This window comes from Corticium candelabrum, chromosome 13, assembly GCF_963422355.1.
Source record: "Corticium candelabrum chromosome 13, ooCorCand1.1, whole genome shotgun sequence".
Taxonomy (NCBI): domain Eukaryota; kingdom Metazoa; phylum Porifera; class Homoscleromorpha; order Homosclerophorida; family Plakinidae; genus Corticium; species Corticium candelabrum.
This window is the reverse complement of record NC_085097.1, coordinates 3,120,001-3,140,706: the sequence shown is the minus strand read 5'-3', so window position 1 is coordinate 3,140,706 and position 20,706 is coordinate 3,120,001. Positions and strand designations below refer to the sequence as shown.

General features: G+C 42.7%; 3 protein-coding genes across 3 annotated transcripts in view; all 3 read left to right on the top strand.

Annotated features, from left to right (window-relative positions):
- The first annotated feature begins 7,259 nt into the window (after nt 1-7,259).
- Nucleotides 7,260-8,174, top strand: LOC134188508 (uncharacterized). Its single transcript, XM_062656670.1, has one exon. It carries the CDS (start codon nt 7,260-7,262, stop codon nt 8,172-8,174), a length of 915 nt encoding a protein of 304 aa, XP_062512654.1.
- A 2,099-nt stretch (nt 8,175-10,273) lies between these two features.
- On the top strand, nt 10,274-11,271 carry LOC134188507 (zinc finger MYM-type protein 2-like). The gene is made up of 2 exons (XM_062656669.1): nt 10,274-11,103; nt 11,172-11,271. The coding sequence occupies exons 1-2, from the start codon at nt 10,274-10,276 to the stop codon at nt 11,269-11,271; spliced, it is 930 nt and encodes a 309-aa protein (XP_062512653.1).
- Nucleotides 11,272-19,132: 7,861 nt separating this feature from the next.
- LOC134189094 (homeobox protein Rhox13-like) overlaps nt 19,133-20,706 on the top strand; it is a 7,736-nt gene continuing 6,162 nt past the window's right edge. Inside the window, exon 1 of the mRNA XM_062657325.1 lies at nt 19,133-19,280. The gene's annotated coding sequence lies outside the window, so the exon portion shown is untranslated. The remainder of the gene's footprint in view (nt 19,281-20,706) is intronic.

The following is a 20,706-nucleotide window of genomic DNA, read 5'->3' as shown; positions in this document are numbered from 1 at the left end:
TGCAAACGTTCGGCCAGTAGGCAACTTGAAGGTAATTGGTCGCGCTATGACCAAATCGTATGACAGAAACGCATGATGTGGCTAACAAATTAGATGTGGGAACGTCACAAATGCAGCTAGATTAGCTAAATGTTGTCTCTAAATGCATGTTACAAATGTAATAGAACAAGCCAAATGTTACAAGTCGAAGAGCCTCGACGCTAAGCCGGCTGGCAATCTTCGCCTTACGTGATAAAGTAACGGGTGTGATCATGTTCTGTTAGTTGTATTGGTGGGAAACCTATGTTACAAAGGTAGACCAAACAAGCAGCTCACCACCGATTTTCCAGCTCACAAGAATGTAAAAGTGTCATTCTTTGTGCAGTTTCTCTAGGCGTCTTGCTGTTTGTACCGCTTCGCTAGCTAGACGTCGCCTACTGTGCACTGTACCGTATTTACACAGCTATCCATCTAACCGCAATTTTGGTTGTTGTAATGAGGTGACCCCAGACCTAAAACAATACTGTGGAAAAACATGCATGTGCACGTGCAGATTAATTAGGCGTCTGTTCGCTCTGACTTTGGATACCGTAAAACAAAAATGAATAGAAGGCAGTAGCATATTGACAGGTCAGTCGAGCCGCTTTGTCCAACAAACAGACGCTGTTATGGACAATGCACGTTCTTCTTCGCAAATTCCCGTCAAACGCCAAATTTCTGTTGAAGACGACACTAGATATTTTTGCAACAACATCACGGCAGCTCAGCCACGCAAACCCAAAATTCAAGCTGGAAGACTGCAGAAACACTATGCAGAAACACTGTGGACACAAGCAAAATGTTACAAGTCCGATACAGCTACACACCTTCGCTCCTGGTTGTTCTTGGGGAAACATACACGTTCAAATGTAAACTATAGGCGCTTTTTCTATGTGCTAAACCCTTAAAGCAAAGGACTAAACACCATGTACAGGACGGACGCCCGATGGCCGAGTTCTCGTTAGCAGCTACCAAACAAAGAAAGGTGGAGCCTCATGATGACCTCACGTTCGTCTATTGGTCAGTAATAACACCACTTCTCGTCTATTGGTCGGAATAGCTTCATTTTCATCTGCGCTAACCAACTATATATACGGTCGGTGGTCGGTCGTTTGGTCGTCGGGTCATCGAACGACTACTATACCCTCCACCCGGAAATCCGGGCCTCGGGTAATTATAATTGGCGAATGGCGTTAATGAAGTCCCGAACATCCACTCGTAATATTATTTTATTACTATGTATTATGTTTGTTCGGATATGTACACTTGAAATGCAACGTTTATGTAGTTTTTTACGGTTTTCTGGCTAAATTTATCTTGTTTAATAATTAACGAAAAAGCAAAGTTGTAAGGTATGTTTTACAATGAGGTTATACAAAAATAAATAATACCTGACCCGCGTTGTCAGGAAGTGTTGGACAGATGGCTCGCAATATCACGCAATTTGTTTCCCGTATGTGAGAATGCAAGGGAGATGGCGTCGCATCGCTCAAACCAAAAGGATATTTGCAAAATTTACCACTATAACTTTTTTGTTTTGTGGGACGTTCGACGGCAAATCACAGGATATTTATGCAAAATATGAAGTGCTAAAGCTGTAACGGGATTCTCGACCTCGAAAGGGACCTTTCAAGACCTTTCTCGTAAAACTAAAATTTATCTTTACGTTGGGATGTAAAAGGACGTTTTCATTCGCTGCGATTGTTCCAGCAGTTTTGGCGTGATTGATTTTAGAAGGCAGACAGACAGACAGACTCTTTAATTAGCAGACACAAACTAGCTTCTATTTACCGTAGATAAGGCACCTTGCATTAGAGTAACAGTGTTGTATTAAGTAACGTACAACTCAAATGCTAAACGCAACAATAAAAATCAAGAACAATACCGCGTTACCTCCGAAACTTTCCGCAAAATCTGTATTACTCTACACTACTTCCTCCCCACCATAGTCCGTTCCCGAATACTATAGTACTAAGTGTCTGAGTCCTTATTGGATAGTCAAGCGTAGTCTTTCAGCCAGCGTGGCCGCTGACTGGTGCATAGCGTAGGAGTTGAAGTCGATTCTCCTGTGGTAGTAAGTGGAGCGTCACCTTAATTGCCTGACGAAGCTGGGGTCTACGGAGGTGGGGTACAGTTGGAGAAGGTAGAGGCATCATCTGGCTGGAGGTGTAGGTGTGGGTCACGATCGACAAAAGGTTTCAGCCGAAGTACCTTCGCCCGCCATTGGCCAGTCGAATTACGTAGTTGACTGGGGACGTGCGCCGAACGATAACATACGGTTTAGACCAAGAAAAGGAAGGCACTTGGCGTGGCCCCGACGGAGCTGTGGGCGATGGATAATTAGCATCCTGCCCGGTTTTTATGGCTGGTGATGGAAGCGTGGGGTGTGGTATTTAGGTTGTTTGGTAATGGACGCGTCTACTGAGGCGGTGACACTGCCGTAGACATATTCGGTAACATCCCGACGGGCATCAGTGTGTGTCAGCGGAGACATGGTGGGGGTGACCTGGCACACTCGCTGAATGCGATAGGCTGCAACATGCGTGAGGAGGCGAAACACTCTTTAAATACGACAATGTAAGAAATGTACTCAATGCTGTCGTGAAACGCCGAATTGTAGGCCAAGTTGACGTCCGGGAGTTTTAAGGCCCAGGAATGTTGGTCTTCGTTGACTACTTTAGTCAGGGGTTCCTCCATGGTACGATTGAGCGGTTCAACGTCGCCATTCGCTTAAGAATGTGTTGGTGTCGATAGATTGTGCTTGACTTCGAAGCGGGTGCAGAAATTCCGATTACTGGGAGCTGGTGAAACACGAGCCTCTGTCTGAATGAAAGGTAGTGAGTACGCCATAAGGACTTATCCACGCCAGGAGCGTTGAGCATTTGATGTCAGTGATAAGGCGACCCCTGGATGCATTTCGACGTATTCTGAAAATAGATCTTGTAGGACCAGAATAGAACGGCATCCATCAGCAGAAGAGGGTAGCGGTCCTTGAAGTCGGCCTCCAACGTCTCGAATGGCCTGGTCGGTCGTGGGTGGTCCGTTAGTGGTGCCTGTAGAGGTTAATGTGGGTTTTCGTTTTAAGCATTGGGTGCATGAGTGACTGTAAGCTGCCACGGCTGTGTTTACATTGGGCCACCAAAACCTTGTGACGACGCGAAGGAGCGGCTTCTGCTGACAAAGTTTGCCAGCTGTAGGATCGTAATGAGGTTGATGAGTAGACCGGATTATGAAATGCGTTCCCAATATGTGATGCCGAAAATAGCGTATGGCTTTGACAATTGCAAGCAGTTTCCTGTCTTAAGTCGAATAATTCCGTTTCGCTTTCGACAGCGTTTGACAGAAATAGGCAAAGGCTGAAAACCCGTGGACGTCCTTTGGGTTATCTCTGGGCCGATATCAATGGCTGATGCACCGGTAGTTAAGGTAAATTGACTGCTTGGTGATGTGTGGGTGAGTATCGGTGCAGGAGTTAGTATGTGTTTGAGATCTTCAAACGCAGTCTGGAATTTTTTAGTCCAGAAAATCGCGGCCTTGTTCGGTAAGTTGAATCAACGGTTTTGCCAGCTCGGCGTATCGTGTTATAAATTTGCTCTACCAGCCCGTTGCCCAAAATCGTTTGACCTCGCCGGGTGTGCTGGGAATTTGGAGTGAGGCAAAGGCTTCAGTGTTGGTAGGAATTGGTTGTAACCCGTTTTCAGAGATCCTGTGACTGCAGAAGTCGATCTCTCTCATTGCAAAACGGCATTTATCTGCCCTGAAACAAAGAAATTGATGTAGCCGTGCATCAAACATGTTGTCAAGACAGTTCAAGTTGTCTTCAAATGTGGCCGATATGACGCAAACGTCGTCCATATAGAGCGGTACTTGCTCGGGTGTCATATGACCTGGAGCCAAGTTTATAAGTCTGCAGAAGGTGGCAGGGCCCTCCTCAAGCCCGAAAGGCATTACATTAAATTTTCACAGCCCGATCATAGAGCAAAATTTGTTTTGTGTTTGTCCTTCATCGTTCACCTGAATCTGGTAATAGCAGCCGGCCAAGGCTATGGTCCTAAAGTATATCGCCCCAGCCATGTTATCGATGTCTTCAAGAAGGTTACTGGTAAGGAAGGCATCATTTCTTGCTTTTTCATTGAGATCTCGGTAATTAGGACACAGTCTTAGAAAGCCATCAATTTTAAGTACTGGGCATATCGGAGCTTCTTACGGCGAGCAGGACGGCCTTATGCCGTTTTTGCTCTTCCAGTCTCTTGATTTCTCTATTTACTTCTGCTCTCCAGGCGGTGGGAACTCGCCGTGATGTCATAGCTGGGGTATTATCTACTCATGGAATGCGATGTGTCACCGTTTTTGAACGTCTTTCGCTATCAGGTCCTGCGAAAACGACACGATGTTTGTTCTGCAATTTCAATAGCTTAGCGTTTTGGTCTGCTGTCAGCTGGCTATCTACTAAGACTTGGGTCACTGGATTCTCACGCTTTGACTCCACCTTTACTTGTTCCGTCACACTGCACACAAGGACATCGCCATCTAATATCTGAGTGAATTCTCCTAGTGTCTGGAGACTGAGGATGTTGATTGTTTCCTTGGATACGTTTAGGACACGTACTGGCACATGGTTGTCTCTCCCACCGTTTGCGATCACATCATATCCCAATTGACCCACCTTGTTGGTCAAATCGCCAGTGACTTCTACAATTCCGCTCCACCTGCCAGCTTCAGAGGTATGAACAACCCCCACAGTACCCGTTACTTGCTAGTTCCTTTGACATCATTTCGTATCGTGTACACTTTCCCATATTTGATCATCTTGACGGGAAAACTCTTGTGCTCCGCAACCAGCCATGCTGAGCAAGGTTTCTCGCGTCCATCGACTGAAATTCGACCACATCGCGTCTCGATGCTAGAGTCCAAGTGCGATAGAGCATCTCTTCCTAGTATTCCTTTGTTGATGTTTGGAACTATCTAAAATAAATATGTAATGCGTTTCAATTCCAGACTAACCTCAGCAGTTGTAGTTCCATCGCAACGAATGGATGAGCCATCCACCATCTTTGGTCGTCTGGTGTGACCGTGTCAGACCAATAGCTCTAGCTCTGACTCCACGTGGGTAGGGATAAGACTGATTTCTGCTTCTGCGTCAACTAGGAATGGGTATGATCTTCTCTGATCTGCGAAGCATCTGGTATGATTCCTGTGACATCCGTATTTAATGACGCAGTGAATCACGATGTCGCCTTCTTACTGGAGTAAGGGCTTCGCAGTACTTGACTATATGTACCAGTTGTAGAAACATGTGGCAGTGATTTCTAAATGAACAGTCAAACTTCAAATGTTCTGGAGATTCACAAATATAGCATTGAGGACTTCGGCAATTCCAAATTTTTTATCTGCTTCCCCATTCATGTCCACGGCACTGGTAGCCACCTCTGTGGTGATAGAACTCCTTAGTCTTATCCATTTGCGTAAAACCAAGCTCCTTGTCTGCGCCCACCCTGCCACGTATTGTATAGATAGTGAGTCTTCTTGTAGTTTCTCCTTGAGCAGCCTAAATAGATGATCTACTGAGGGTCCATCGGTCGATATTGTATCACTATTCGTTTCGGCCTCAGTTGCTTGGACCACCACCTTCTTGCCTACTCCAGCTAGCTGAAGTCATTTTACCTCCTCTTTCAGCCAGGCTACATCCTCTGTGGCGTGTTCTCTCTCCTCCTTGATTTACAGTCTCAGTTCCTCTGGTAGTCCCCGTATAAAAGCGTCGCGTGTAACAGTGGACAGAGAGGACTCTTCAAAACCCGAATATGCAAGCTTTTCTAATCGTCCAATTTCGTGAGCACACTGAGCCAGTGACTCCCCTTCCTTCATTGTCTTTCGTTAATTTTTACTACAGACACTTCTCCGTCTGTTTTCCCTTTTATGAAATTCTTCTTGAGTTGTTTAGCGATTGTCTCTGGCTTTTTTTGATCTGCCTCTGTTCGTCTCAAACAAACTTGGAATGCGGCTTCATCTAGTCGTGAAGCTATTGCCAAGGCTTTATATCCTCCGTCAGTTCCCTTAATGCTGGCTCATACCTCCGTCTTTTTCAGCCATGCCGTCAGCTGGTTGCTGTATCTCATGAAAACGTCTGGTTTTTGCAACTTGATCCGTTAATGGGTCGCACTCTTGTCAACTGTGTAGATTTCGGCACCTTGGGTTAGAGTTACAGTGCTATGCTATATTAAGTAACGTACAACTCAACGCGTAAACGCATCAACACAACTCAAGAACAATCCCGCTCTACCTCAGGGCTTGTCCCCCCAAGACCCGTATTACTCTACATTACAGAAAACACTAGAACTACAAGTAATTAGGATGGCGGTGACTGTACCACATCAAATTGCAGATAAATTCTATAGTGCGTTCACGAATTAGAGCGACTGGTGGAATATAGGGTACACCCTAACGCGTGGCGTAGTGCTTGTGTAAACGGATGTTATGTTGTCACAGGAGGCAATTAACATCTATGTTTCAGAGCAGATGGTGTCAATGACAAATTAGGTAAATCTAGTGTTACGTGAAAGTGTAGGTATGAATGTGTTGCCTCTGGCTGCCTCGCTGGCTGGAAACGCGGTTTCCTTCATGATGCAATGATATACTAAAAATTGTACTTTTGCTATAACCTATGACAACAGAAATGGACGTTTCTATGCGCTCACTGGTTGTATGTGTCAGTTGCCTCTTCTGGAACAGCTATATGTACGAGATACATACACTCATTCACTTCTGGTTCAGAGAAGCGTCGGGAAACCACGAGAAATTGACTAATTTGACCATAACAGAACCAAACTAACCAGCCATTTAGTGCATTCTTGAGCGTTGATGTCATCACTATGAGGACTTTGACCTTTCTGGTTCCTCTGACCTACGGTATAGTCAGAACTGGGTCTTATATACAGAATGGTGAACTTCAAAATCCTCCCTGGTTAAGTAACCATGCATCTACCCAAACCAATTGAGCGTTGATGACGTCACTAATTAGGAAAATTCTGACCTTTCTGCCTCCTGACCTACACTATAGTCAGAAATGGGGCTTATCTAGACTAAATGGTGAACTTCAAAAATTCTTCTTGGATACCTAACCATACAACCACCTGACTTTAAAACACCAGCCACCATTTACTCAAATTAATTATCACTTTGATTTTATTGGATTTACTTCTACTTGCAACTGTGTTCATCTATTTTCTAATTTCTGTATGGCAATGCACAAAGGGGAACATCTCAGAAGTATTGAAAAGACCTGGGTGCTTAAACTGTATGACTTCTTTAAGAGTGAAATGCAGGAAGGAGTTATGCTGTTGGACAAGCCAGCTGACCGTGTAACTGAGGCTATTGGTATAAATAGGTCCACTGTATATTGGATCTGCAAAGAACAGAAAGAAAAGGGACATGTCAGCAGTCCACAGAAAAGAGGTAAAATGGAACACAGTGGATCAGCTGAAGAGTACACAGACAATTTCCAAGAAGGTGTCATTAGACGCAGAATACATAGATTCTATACAGACAAGACCTTCCCTACCATGTCGTTGCTGCATGCAGCTTTAGTACATGAAGTCCACTACCCTTTCTCTAAGACAAGTTTGTATAAGACAGTACGTAAGATGGGTTTTGCCTACAAAACTATGAACAAGAAAAAATGTCTCTACGAGCAAAATCGTATCTTAACAGCAAGGGTCAACTACCTGAAACAAATACAAGGATTCAGAGAAAGGAATAGACCCATTGTATACTTGGATGAAACATGGCTACATCAACACCACACTTTGGAAAAATGCTGGACAGACTACGATGGAAAAGATGGATTAAGAATTCCTAGTGGAAAAGGGAAGAGGCTGATTATTTTACACGCCGGAGGAGAAATGGGATGGATACCAGAAGCAGAGTTGGTTTTCGTGGGGAAAAAAGACACTGGTGACTACCACAATGAAATGAACATTAGTCATTTTATGGAGTGGTTTGAGCATGAACTTCTACCCAATTGCCCACCTCAATCAGTTATAGTTCTAGACAATGCAAGGTCTCACAATGCTGTAGTAGAAAGGATACCTACGAAGTCTTCCAGAAAGCAAGATATGATTGACTGGCTGGCCAAACATAAAATACTCCATAAGCCCTAAATGTTGAAAGTCGAACTGTTTGACCTAATCAAGAGATCCAATCCCATTTCTGTGTTCCAGACGGATGTTCTAGCCGCGAAGTTTGGATGCGACTGTCTACGGCTACCCGTGGGACACTGCGAACTCAATCCCATTGAGCTGGTATGGGCACAGGTAAAACGACATGCTGCACAGCACAACACAGGCATAGCTGGGTTTACCATGGAAAACATCAAGCGCCTGTGTAGAGAAGGTCTAGCAAACGTTTCTGTGGAAAAGTGGGCAAACTGCGTGAAGCACGTACGTGAGAAGGTGGAGAAGCATTACAGGACAATACACGGTGTTTTAGACGACGTTGTAGAGCAGATGGTCATTGAAGTTGGTCCTGAATCAGAAGATTCGTCGTCGTCTGAAACTGAAAGTTCCAAAAATGAAGACTAGAAACGGATCCTAGACGCACTCTTTCTTAGCTAACTGACACCCCAACTGGGAAGTTTACTGTGTTGGGTTACTGTTAACAGCCTGCTAGCTATAACAATTATGTACTTAGGTTTATGCAATTAACCCTAATTCCGCCTTAGTCCCGCCTTTCTCCGCCCCCTAACTCATTAAAATACAGGAAATTGGCTCTAGTAACTTCAGCTACGTCTCTGTAGTCCAACGATGAGTGTAATTAGATCCGGCAAGTGAAGAGCTTTCGATTGATACCAATATACGCCCGGAGGCCAACACCTTTGTCGCGCAAATGGCCACATTCCACCAGTCTCTCTAATGCGTGAACGCACTTTAGTGACTGACCAACAGACAGATTGGTCGGTCAGTGGGTTTTTCGGCCATTTTAAATTTCAAATTTCAAATTTTTAAAATTTGAATATTTTAATTTTTAAATTTTAAATTTCAATTTTTAATATATAACATTTTTATTTTTGTTGCAACTTGCATTATATTATCAAATTGTAATTTTTAAAAAATCAAAATTTACAATTTTATTATTTCAAATTTTAATTTTTTAGGTGCGCTATATTAGAAATTGCTTTGCCGACAAGAAAGCGGAGGTAGTTGTATATATGAACCGGATTTTAAATAACAGAAATTAAACGTGCATCCGTTCTCTCAAATAATTTGAGTGCATCAGAAAAGAATGTTAAAAAAGAACGAGTAGCAGTGTACGCGGTAGTGAGTCGATAGGACGGTGTAGGGGTGCATTCTAACGCGTGCTGATACGTTGATTCAATGGAACTAGGCGCCGTTTCTGCTAATCACATCAGCATGTCTCTGCTTTCTTCTGTACTGAGTTTCTGCACCTGTACGCCGCTTCAGACAGTTAACTGGAAGTGCTATTGTAGCTGAAGGCGCGTCTATGCATGATCGCATCATGAACATGAACTCGATCTATTTGTAGTTGAGTGTCAAAGCACATATTAATTGGCGTACTCTGCGTTGTGGAGAAAACTACTACTCTCTATAGAAAAATTCAATTGGATAATTAGCAAAATTTGTGTTGAACAGCTCATCATCAACACAAATACCATTTGAATTAAAACTATTTTGATTATAAGCCATGATGACCTTGTAATTCGTTAGCACTTTGCAGCTAATTATATATAAAGTGATCAACATCATAATAACTATTATAGATGGAGATGTTAATATCATCTATTCAAACTATTTCAAAATATTACCACAACCAGTATGTACAAGTTTGTATGTGCAGTATTGCTTTAGAAACTGGACATTTGCAGAAGGAGGCATAGTAACCAGATATGTTCATACTATGAGACGATTTCATATAGTCGGAGCTCTGGTATTAAGTACCAGTTTCGCCGAGGCTAATTATCGAGGAGAAAGCCCCGAAAAGACCGAGGTCAATAAACTGGATATCGTCGACCCTACCATGCGTTAAACTATTTGTTGCATGTTTAACATCCTACTGTAATTAGAGTTCATAGATTATTCAAGTTGAATTAGAGTGGTTGTGTATTGCAGTGACAGCTAGAGTTTTATGTCAAACAACCACATTTTGACAGCTGTGAAGTGTTGTTGACGTGCACGTGAGCCCCATAAGGCCACGTGCTCAAAAGTATTAGTACAGTACAGTATCCACGTGTTTTGCCAGCGTGATGTCGGATCAGAAAGAAGACCTTAATAGTGACCAGGACGACGACTTTCAGCCGCAAACAAAGATGAGACGCATTGGTTCCAAAAAGGTTACCACTAGTACTAGCCAGCTTGACAGCAGATTTGCTGAAAAGACGAGTACGGACAAAGTACAGGAGTACAGCAAGGGCACGGTTTGCAAGAACACGACTGCCTGCAACAGTTGGGCGATGCAAACATTTGAAGCATGGAGAAGCAATCGAAACAAGGATGCTCCACAAGAAGAGCAGGTACCCACAGACATTCTCTCAACGAAGGATTCACAACTTTTGCAAGAGTGGCTAATATGCTTCCTACTGGAGGCGAGGAAGACCAACGGTGACAAGTATCCTCCAAAAACTCTCGTACAATTGGTGTGTGGGCTACAACGTGTACTTCGAGCTCAGCACCGAAGCGATTCGTTTAATTTTTTCGACAAGGCAGACCATCGTTTTGAAGGTTTGCGCAATGCTCTTGATAAAGTCTGTCGAGAATTACGTCAAGAAGGACTAGGAACGATCCGCAAAGGTTCCAGTGTATTCACTGCTAAAGAAGAAGACAGTCTATGGAAGAAAGGAGTAATTGCGTTAGACACACCTGTAAAACTACTGAGGGCAGTATTCTTTTATAATGGGATAAACTTTGCTCTTCGAGGTGGTGCGGAGCACAGAAGCCTCAAATGGAGTCGGGTGACTAGATGCAGCCAAACCACAGACGGATTGTCAAAAGTCTGTTACATTTATGTTGAGCACGGATCCAAAAATCATAGTGGTGGACTACGTGATTTACGGCATTCAAACAAAAAAGTCACAAGGTAAATTATAGTCAAGCTCCAACGTGTTTCTGTAAGGTAGTAGCATTTTGTGGTTTGTGGTTTATCAGATACGCTAATGAAGAAGCTGGTGACAGTTGCCACGTAAAAATTTTGGATCTCTATCTTAGTAAGTTGCCAGCAGGATTTTCTCGAGAAGCCTTCTATTAGAAACCTTTGTCGTCTACTCCTTCATTTGGTCCTTGGTATTCAAAGCAAGTAATCGGTCATAACACGTTGGCTACAATGATGAAAGTGATGACAGCTGAAGCTGGTCTTCCAGTTCGAACCAACCACGCTCTTCGAGCTACTAGTGCGACAAGGCTGTTTCAAGCGGGAGTTCCTGAACATGTAATTCAAGGCAGAACCGGCCACGAAACCTTGCAAGCACTGAGACAATATCAAGAGCCATCTGAATCGCAGCAAATGGCAGTGTGCAAAGTTTTGGACAATGGCTATTGGACACACCGATTACACTGACGCAAAAGTCAAGGAGTCCGGAGAGACAACGGAACAGGCAGATGAGCTGAAAGTAGTCGAGGTTGGACAGCCGTCTGAAACGGGAAGACAGAATCCGGCGCCATTTGTCATTTCTGACTGCGTCTTTACAAACTGCAGTACTGTGAACATTATTATTGGTAAAGAATAAGCTTGTAATCTAAAATAGGTATGCCCATGTATTGATTGCTAGTTGGTTTGCAGTATACAGATTCTGACCGGTCAATATACGTTTATTGACCACGGGTCAATAAACGTTTATTGACCACAGGTCAATATACGTTTATTGACCTGTCAATTAACGTTTATTGACTTGTCAATAAACGTTTATTGACCGGTAAATATACCACATGCGGTTGAGTTGCTATGGTAGGAGTGTAATATAACGAGAAAAAGAATCCTAGCAACGGCGGAATAAGCACCCAAACATGCAACAAATTAAGATAACATTCACTCCTTCATACTAATATTCGTTTGAAACTTAATATTTGTGTTTAACAACTGAGATCATTAACATAAATACAATTTGAATAAGAATTCTTTTGATTAAATTAAGTAAAAAGCCGTTGAGAATCATTGCAATATTGAACCTTCGAAACACAAGCAAAACCCAATGCAGTTGCTTCCAACTGAATGAACAGCGTGCGAATTACCTTTCTTTACGTTTAATTAATAGTAGGCTGCAGCTTAATTAACAGGTTTCTATATATATATATATATATATATATATATATATATATATATATATATATATATATTGTTGTTAGTAGCACACTAAAAAGTGCAGTTCTCTAAAAGGGCAACAGATACACGCGAACCTACATGAAACAAACAAACGCACACACAGACTAAATTACTTCTACGTAGACACAATCTAAACCCTCATACTAGAGTCTTTAAGGACTTGTACAAACAATTTACCAAATTGTGAATCCTAGGCTTGCGCCTGTACTCTAAACATTCAACACCTTTTACTATGGTATTACTTGAATACCTGCACCGTTTTAAGAATAACAGTTGTTCTTTCTTCATCTTGTCTGCTGCTTCCACAAGCCAGCTGCCCAAGCCATCAGTTATGGAATCTCCATCCCGCATTCATAGACCACTGCAAATTCCTCTCCTGTACGCTCTGTTCACTGACCTAACAGTTACACCGTTTTGTAGGTCTCAAAGACAACTTCAATACGCTAGGACTAGAAACAGTGCCATCGTGGTCAAAGACTGTGCCCAAGTGAATAATGGACTCTTTGTAAGGCAGAAAGAATAGATGCCCTCAGACATAACTCCGGGTTTCTAATAGGTACTCTCTTTCGCTTGTCAAACACTATTGATAGTATGAGCTGATTTGGCTACCTGCTTCAGAAACAACTTGTTTCGACCCCCCTGTGGACGTCATTTTTTGTAGAATATCTTCGTTCTATAAGTTTACAATCCAAAAATTGATGTTTGTGGTCGCGAACTATTGCGACGATTGCAAACGGTGTTTTTGTAAACACGGTCGGGACACCGAGCCCACTCGCATACACAGCGCATATCAGACAAAGAGCAGGCAAATCAGCATCTCTACGGCTTCGCCACTGTATCGTATTGTGTGAAATTGTTTGCTTGACACTTGCTTTGTATTAATTTTTACCAGGCGCAAGAATATCGAGAAACCGGATGTTAGGTTAGGAGACGACTTACTTTGACCTTTCTCTTCGGCGTGTACGTACACGTACCAACCGGTTTCTTGACCGATGACTTACCGAAAGCTCACGTCTTGGAAATTCATGTAATACGTTCATCGCTGTTGAGTCATAGTGTCAGTTCGAGATCGATCAGTGTCTAACTAAAATTGCTCTAGCTGCAGACTTTGTATATTCGTTAATTAAATTTTCGCGTAGGACAAAATTTGTTTACCTTGTATTCGATCTAGTTTGTATCTATTGTTGTCTTTGAAATACACTACTATAGATTGTTGAACACAACTGTCTTTGAATCACTTTGCGTACCGAGCACAGTCTAGACGTTCTTAGCTAGATAACTATATATCAGCACCATAATTTTGTGGTAATGGAAGTCGATTTGAGTGGTCGAGCAGACAGTGGTTATCTGCAGAGGAATTTTATATGCAGTTTCGGCAAGTTTGAATCCTCCAGCCGCAAAAGTACCATTTTTTAGTTGGAGCAAATGCATTTGTCATTCTAGCGGGAAAGTTCTGAGTGATCTAGACACAAAGTTGGTAGCAGTTTTTCAGCAGAGTTGGATTCGCTTGCACGAGGTAGCCGCCATCCGAGGAGACGAATTGCATGCGTTCTTCTCAAATTGTGCTGCAACACAAACTGATCCACGAAGTTTCTACCATCAAAAGTGTTACCAAGAATACACAAATTGAGTCAACATTGAGCGGTTCATTCGAAAGCAGCAACCTATAGCTACTGTACTGCAAGATGCAACGGCTAGCCAAACAACGCTGCCTGCTCAGGAAAGATCAAGAAGAAGTGCAATTCCAACAAAAATTTTGCTTTGTGCGTTATTTGCCAACGGAATACCAGCAAACAGAAGCGATCACAATCAACGCATCATTGCTACGGATGTCACACTGGCACAAAACTACGACGCCGTTGCATTAGTCTTACGGACATCGCTGTCAATTTAGGCGAGGACATGTCTGCTGCGCTCCATGCAATATGCGCATTTTCTGGATGCGACACGACGAGTGCCTTAGCTGCAACAGTCAAAACAAAGATCTTTCGCTTAGCTTTTCAAAACGACTCTTTACGACTTGCGATGACCAGAGTAGGATGCAACTTGGCTCAGACAAAATGTGAGAGGTTTGTATGCCATCTTTACGGTTTGCCAACTTGTACCAGTGTCAACGAGGTTCGGTACGAGATATTTCGCATGAAGTGCTCGAAAGTGCAGCAGATGCCACCGACTCAAAATGCTCTTCGGCAGCATGTAATACGGGTAAATTATCAAAGTTTTGTATGAAAAATGATTTGTGCTCTATGCACAATCTGCCTAGTCCGCACGGTCACGAATGGATTGTTGAAACTGATGAAAACGGTTATGACATATATGTCTGCTGAATGACACATCTTCCTGCCCCGAAAGCACTGTTGGAGCCTGTAAGCTGCAAGTGCATTGTCGGCTGCACCACACAGCAATGTTCGTGCTTTCGTTCTGCTTTGTGCTGTACCAATGCATGTGGTTGCAGAAATTGCAAGATTTGGAGCAAGCAAATATCCTTTCCTACTCCAGTACTATTAGAAGAAGAAACTCCAGAATAAGTCTGATGATAGCGATAATAATGACTGTATTGAAAGCGAATAAGTGATGATTGTGATGAATCAACTGTATGATTGCATGCTCGCACGAATTAATTCAATTATTTTAGTCTAGTAGATCAAGCTATTTCTAGAAACAAAATGATGCAATAATAAATCTAAAAAGAGTAAATTGCAATATGAAAATATGAGCATAGTGTTGTAAATTGTACTCGCAAAAATGCTTACTTTGACTGAGAGATGCCTATTGATGTGAAGGAACTCCAAGGCTGAGGCAATGGGCAGTTCCGGATAATACAAAAAGCTGTTGCTTTCTAGCTATTTCCAGCATAAATGGCATGCTTCCTTTGTTGCGCTAGCTGTAGAATTGCTAGAGTCAATTAAGTAGAGATTCTACGCCTTCAGGAACGCTCGTCATGCAGAGCTCTAGTATAGCATCGACTTTCCCGTGCGCCTCGCGCATACTATTTCATAAATTCTACCATTACTTTTTCGCACGTTTTCCAAAGTGCAAACACTGAGAAATCCTTTCTATTTGTTTGGTAGAGTGTTCCGGTGCCAAGAAACCCTGGTCCACAATGGGGTCGGAACAAAACGACGGCTTCTGCATGGGACTTGGCTCATATACTACGATGTGGACTTCTTTTTGTTAAACAACAGAATGTGATCTTCTGCATACTCTCCACACACATTCAGCATTCTCTGAAGGCCTAATACTGATGGACATAATAACATAAATAATATCGACCGCATATGCCAGAGCTCACACATATTTATCACTTATTCTCGCACCGTCTCCACTTTGTTTTAACTAGAGTAGGAGATCGTCAATGTATATATTAATTAAACAGACTCGGTTATAGTACACTTTCTTGCCTAACACCAATATGCACTCCAAAGGGGCTGGACATTTTCCATTCCATTTGACAACTATGCTTTGACTCTCATACCAATGCCTCAGAAACTTCACAAAGTACACCGGACAGCCTGCATCTAATAGCTTGGTGAACAGTCTGTAGTGAGATACCCTGTCATATTCCATAGACAGATCTAACGAGCTTCCAAACATTTCACGGTTTCCCTTGTCCAAGTAGTATTTGACAGACTCTTTCAACACGAACGAGCAGTCACCACAACTATGATTGCTTTGAACCCAAATTGCCTTTCATCTGACCTCAACCATTGTTGTGGTACAAAGGAGTGTCGCAAAAATGCCATAAATGCAACACTCATGTGAATTACAAGACTCCTTCCCCGTGTTTTAAATGTTCAGCCTGTATCTGACCCACTCCAGCCGATTTCTTCCACTTCAGCCTACACACCGCTCGCTCTACTTCCCATACATTGACGTCTACCACCCACCGTGGTAGCTTCAGCTTGCCTGAGTGAAACTGTAGTTTCTCTTCAAATACCTTACACTCTTGCTCAATCTTTGAATCGGGCTCGTTCTCAATAATACCACCAAAATGCTGTTTCCATGCATTCGTTTCTACTTCATCTAACTTTTCTGGACAAACTCTTTTCTTTGAAAAGACTCTTTACTGACTCTGTCCAAATTTAAAATTTTGCCAAAAGGTCTTACATCACCAGTAGGTGATAGAGTGCATCATGAAAAACTACCGTCTATAAATGTAAGTTTTAATTAATATGGAAGGAAGACTGTGGTAAAGTCAGTCCTCTAGATGTTCTACACGTGTAAGGGGATTTACCGAGAAGCAATTCTAGACGAAGTCCCAATATCTAGATGTGCTTAAGTATCGACAACATAATCCATTGTAGAAATAGAGTGAGTTGCAGCGAGTTTCTAACGCACACAAGATGTAGACGACATGTTGTAACTATACAAAAGACTGTAATACACTACATGCGTTGTCTAGATCTAGAAAAGGTGCGTGACCATTTCGTCCATTCCATTTTCAATTTCCGGCAACAATTGAATATTGAATGAGAAATTGAAAATATGCTAGAAGTTGCTTGCAATTTCAATCTTCAATTCTATTGAAAATTAAAAATTGACTGATCGACGGACTATAATTATTTACAGATTAAAATGAATATTAAAAACACACTTAATTTTCAAACTAATTTTCTTTTTCAATGCAATGGAATATTGAAATTGCAAGCACGTTAGTTCAATTCTCAATGTTAAATTCAATATTCAATTTACTTTAAAAATTGAATATTAAATTTTGAATTTGCGTTCTCAATTCGTCCATTCCATTTTAATTTTTGATACAAATTGAAAATTGAATGTCAAATTAAAAATTGACTGGCGTTGCTTGCTCTTACACTAGTCTATTACATTGAAATTAGAAATTGATTGAAGACCAATTGTCATTTTAATATTCATTTACTTTGCAAATAGATTCAATCTTTCCATCCGTCCGATTTTTGTAACTTATCGATATTATTAGAATATAGCCTCCGATGCAATTTTCTTTCTCCGTACTAAATGTAAATAGAAAGTTACCCGCAGTTGCTATCGCGAGCGATATCTCATAAACGGCATAATGACACCGCGCGGGCGGTACGTGACCATTTCGTCCATTCCATTTTCAATTTCCGGTAACAATTGAATATTGAATCAGAAATTGGAAATAGCGTAGAAGTTGCTTGCAATTTCAATATTCAATTCTATTAAAAATTATAGTCCGACGATCAATCAATTTTTAATTTTCAATAGAATTGAACATTGAAATTGCAAGCAACTTCTAGGCTATTTCCAAATTCTAATTCAATATTCAATTGTTGCCGGAAATTGAAAATGGAATGGACGAAATGGTCACGCGCCCCTCATCGCCTCATCTCATTGTCTCATCTCATGATCTCATAGCCTCATCTCATTGTCTCATCGCATGATCTCATCGCCTCATCCAATTGTCTCATCGCCTCATCTCATTGTCTCATCGCATGGTCTCATCGCCTCATCCATTGTCTCATCCCATGATCTCATCGCCTCATCTCATTGTATCATCGCATGATCTCATCGCCTCATCCCATTCTCTCGTCGCCTCATCTCATTGTCTCATCGCATGGTCTCATCGCCTCATCCCACTGTCTCATCGCATGATCTCATCGTCTCATCTCATTGTCTCATCCCATGATCTCATCGCACCATCTCATTGTCAAATTTTGACACAAATGGCACGGCATAGCCAAATGCAAACAAAGAAGAACCATGTCATATTCGATTTCTGCTCATCGAGACGTCTGCGAGACGCGTGAAATTATCATGGCCATCATCACGTCGTTCGCGTCCGTCTCGTACAGCTCTAAGAGTTGGAGAGTGCCAATTCGAGGCGCAATAAATTCGAAATCAAATAGTTCCCGAGACCAAAGTTCCTGGCTCGGATGTGGCCGAAACCAAATTAGCCCCATGCAGCTGAACGGTTTCGGAAACCAAATAAGCCTGAGATAATTGTAAATACTCGCCCGACCAAACAGTCCCCTCGACCAAATAATCCCGCGATGAAATAGTCCGGCGACCAAAAGTCTCCGCAACCCCGCGACCACACAACAAACCAGTCCCAACAAAAAAAGAGTAATTAGATATGCTTTATTATAAACAAGACTTCAGAATTGGCTGTGGGAGTTTCCACTCAAACAAGACGTAACTATGTAATTCAAGTTTAACTGAAGGAGGCAACACCCTAACAACACTCTCCCGGAAAGTAAGAAAAAATTGAATTTATGAATAAAATTTTGGTTATTATTCATCATAAGTCATGTGCATCTCATCCGGTTTCTGCAGAGTTGTGTTCTTTTCTTTTACACATCAGCATTACTTTCTTCACGAATCCGACATCTAATTACTAGAGTCTAGCTTTTTATGCAGTTTTTATTTTGTCAATGACAAATAACGCCCGTTTGCTACAGGCATTTTCTTCACCCACGCAGCATCTAGGTTCCGAAGTCATCAGAGGTCACACGAATTGAACAACGCACAGCTGACTATAAATTCCTAAAAAACACTCCAGCATGTCCCACATCCGGGTATCGCCACACCAAAGGTGACGCAAATTTTCCTTGCCGTACGTTTGTCGCGATTCTAACCCCCGTTCAAAAAATCATAATGTTATTACCGTCACGACCGCTGATATTTTCTTATGCAATTTTTGCGATACAATCGATTGTTTACGGTTGCAGCATGTCTATTGCAGGTGACCACACTACACGGCACTGATTGGCCGCTCAAATGACTGCTTCCTGCACTGATTGGTCTTCGCTCGACGAATCTCTGTGTGTCCTCTGCGACAATCTATCACTCTCCACCAGTAGAACGACGCTCGATGTCGAGTGAAAATCGCGTCTCCTCGATGGAGCATCCTATTGTCTCCGGCCTGCAGACGTACACGAGAACCAACGAGGAACACGTGGCTCGAAACGACGAAGCTGTCGACCTTCCCGCACAAGGTAAGATAACTGATCCTACGCTCGAACTTACTGAGATTTGGAACCGAGTAACAACAATAGGCCAAAGGATGTGTTTGCTGTGAACAGCCTAACTAGATTTTCCAGCCAGACATACCCCAGGCTCCCCCGTCCTCTACTGCACGCTGCTGCTCGATCCGATGCCTCTGCGACTCGTTTCGCTTGGATTCTCGTCGGTGCAACGGCCGGGGGCGCGCAGACGGAGCGAACGCGTCCGGTTGATGTTTCTCGTCGCCTTCTTCGCTCGTTGTTGGTCTCATTGCGGCTTGCGGCGGGTAGAAATCGCGTTGATCTGTGCGTTTCGTTTCGTGACAAGCGTGAATGACGTGATGTTAGTCGACCAACAACGCGGCCACTTCCGTCAAGTGTCACGTGTCTTTGCAGTGTCCATTGTTTCGTGCTTCTTGTTTTATTGCCGCGGGCGACTTTTGCGTCTCGTGTCGGAGAGAGAAGCCGAGCTTTGTGAAGAGAGAGAGGGCAGAAAGCGTTGTGAGCGGACGCTTCCGGGTTGGGTTAGATCTTGTTTCCATTAGGAGAATGACAACAATTAGCGATGAAATGTACCATGTGGCAATGAGATGCTGGTTGATGCGTTTGTGTATGGGGTATCTGCAGTTCAAGTAACTTCCTCTTTTGGTTTGGATGTTTGGCTAGAAGTGTGTAGAAGTAAGGATTTCCTTATATGGTGTTGCTCACTCAATTAGGGAGATATCTTATAACACTACTGATATTAAAGAAGAACTCCCATGATTTTCAAGTTGGAGTCAGATACAAGATTTTTATATCTTGACTGCACTCGAAAACTTTGAGTTCCCTCCATTGCTTCTGTAACGTAGGAAAAGCACCGCAAAAAGAGGGAGTGTTAGCGTAGGCGTGGTTGATTACGCAGTTGGTGCATGACCTCCACGTGTCGTACACAAGCCGTGCTATCTACCTGGCTTATTCGACGTGAAATGGTCCACTGCATTACTTTTGACTGTAGCCACAACAGCAGCCACATCACCAGAGGTGTCAGCTTCTTCAGGCTTTCTTTCAAGAAGCCAGATTTGCTAGAATCATGGCTAGCAAAGTTACGTCTGGTGGATCCGCCTATCTCAAAAAACAGCCGCGTTTTTTCGGATCACTTGGAGTCCTACAACGCATGCTGGAATGACACGTCTGATACCCTTGCCCAGCCTCTCGTGCACCCAGCAAGTAAATTACCTGTACACAGTTAGTCGCAGCAGCCTGCGTGAAAATTTTACCTAGGCAAGCCAGTCCAAATTCGTCTAGGTGCTACTCGCCTGGAAGTTAGTGGTTCTCTGATGGGATCCCGTCGCCAATCGGTCATTAAGACTACAGCTGTTCGAAGAACGTCTTCATTGAGACACACAGCAAGGAAGTTCTCATGCTGCGTAATAATTACAGA

What these genes read in the sequence shown, in the direction of transcription:
- LOC134188508 (XM_062656670.1), top strand. Translation starts at nt 7,260, where the DNA reads ATGCACAAAGGGGAACATCTCAGAAGTATTGAAAAGACCTGGGTGCTT.
- LOC134188507 (XM_062656669.1), top strand. Translation starts at nt 10,274, where the DNA reads ATGTCGGATCAGAAAGAAGACCTTAATAGTGACCAGGACGACGACTTT. An exon ending in TCAAACAAAAAAGTCACAAG is followed by an intron (nt 11,104 to 11,171) that starts GTAAATTATAGT and finishes GTGGTTTATCAG; the next exon opens with ATACGCTAATGAAGAAGCTG.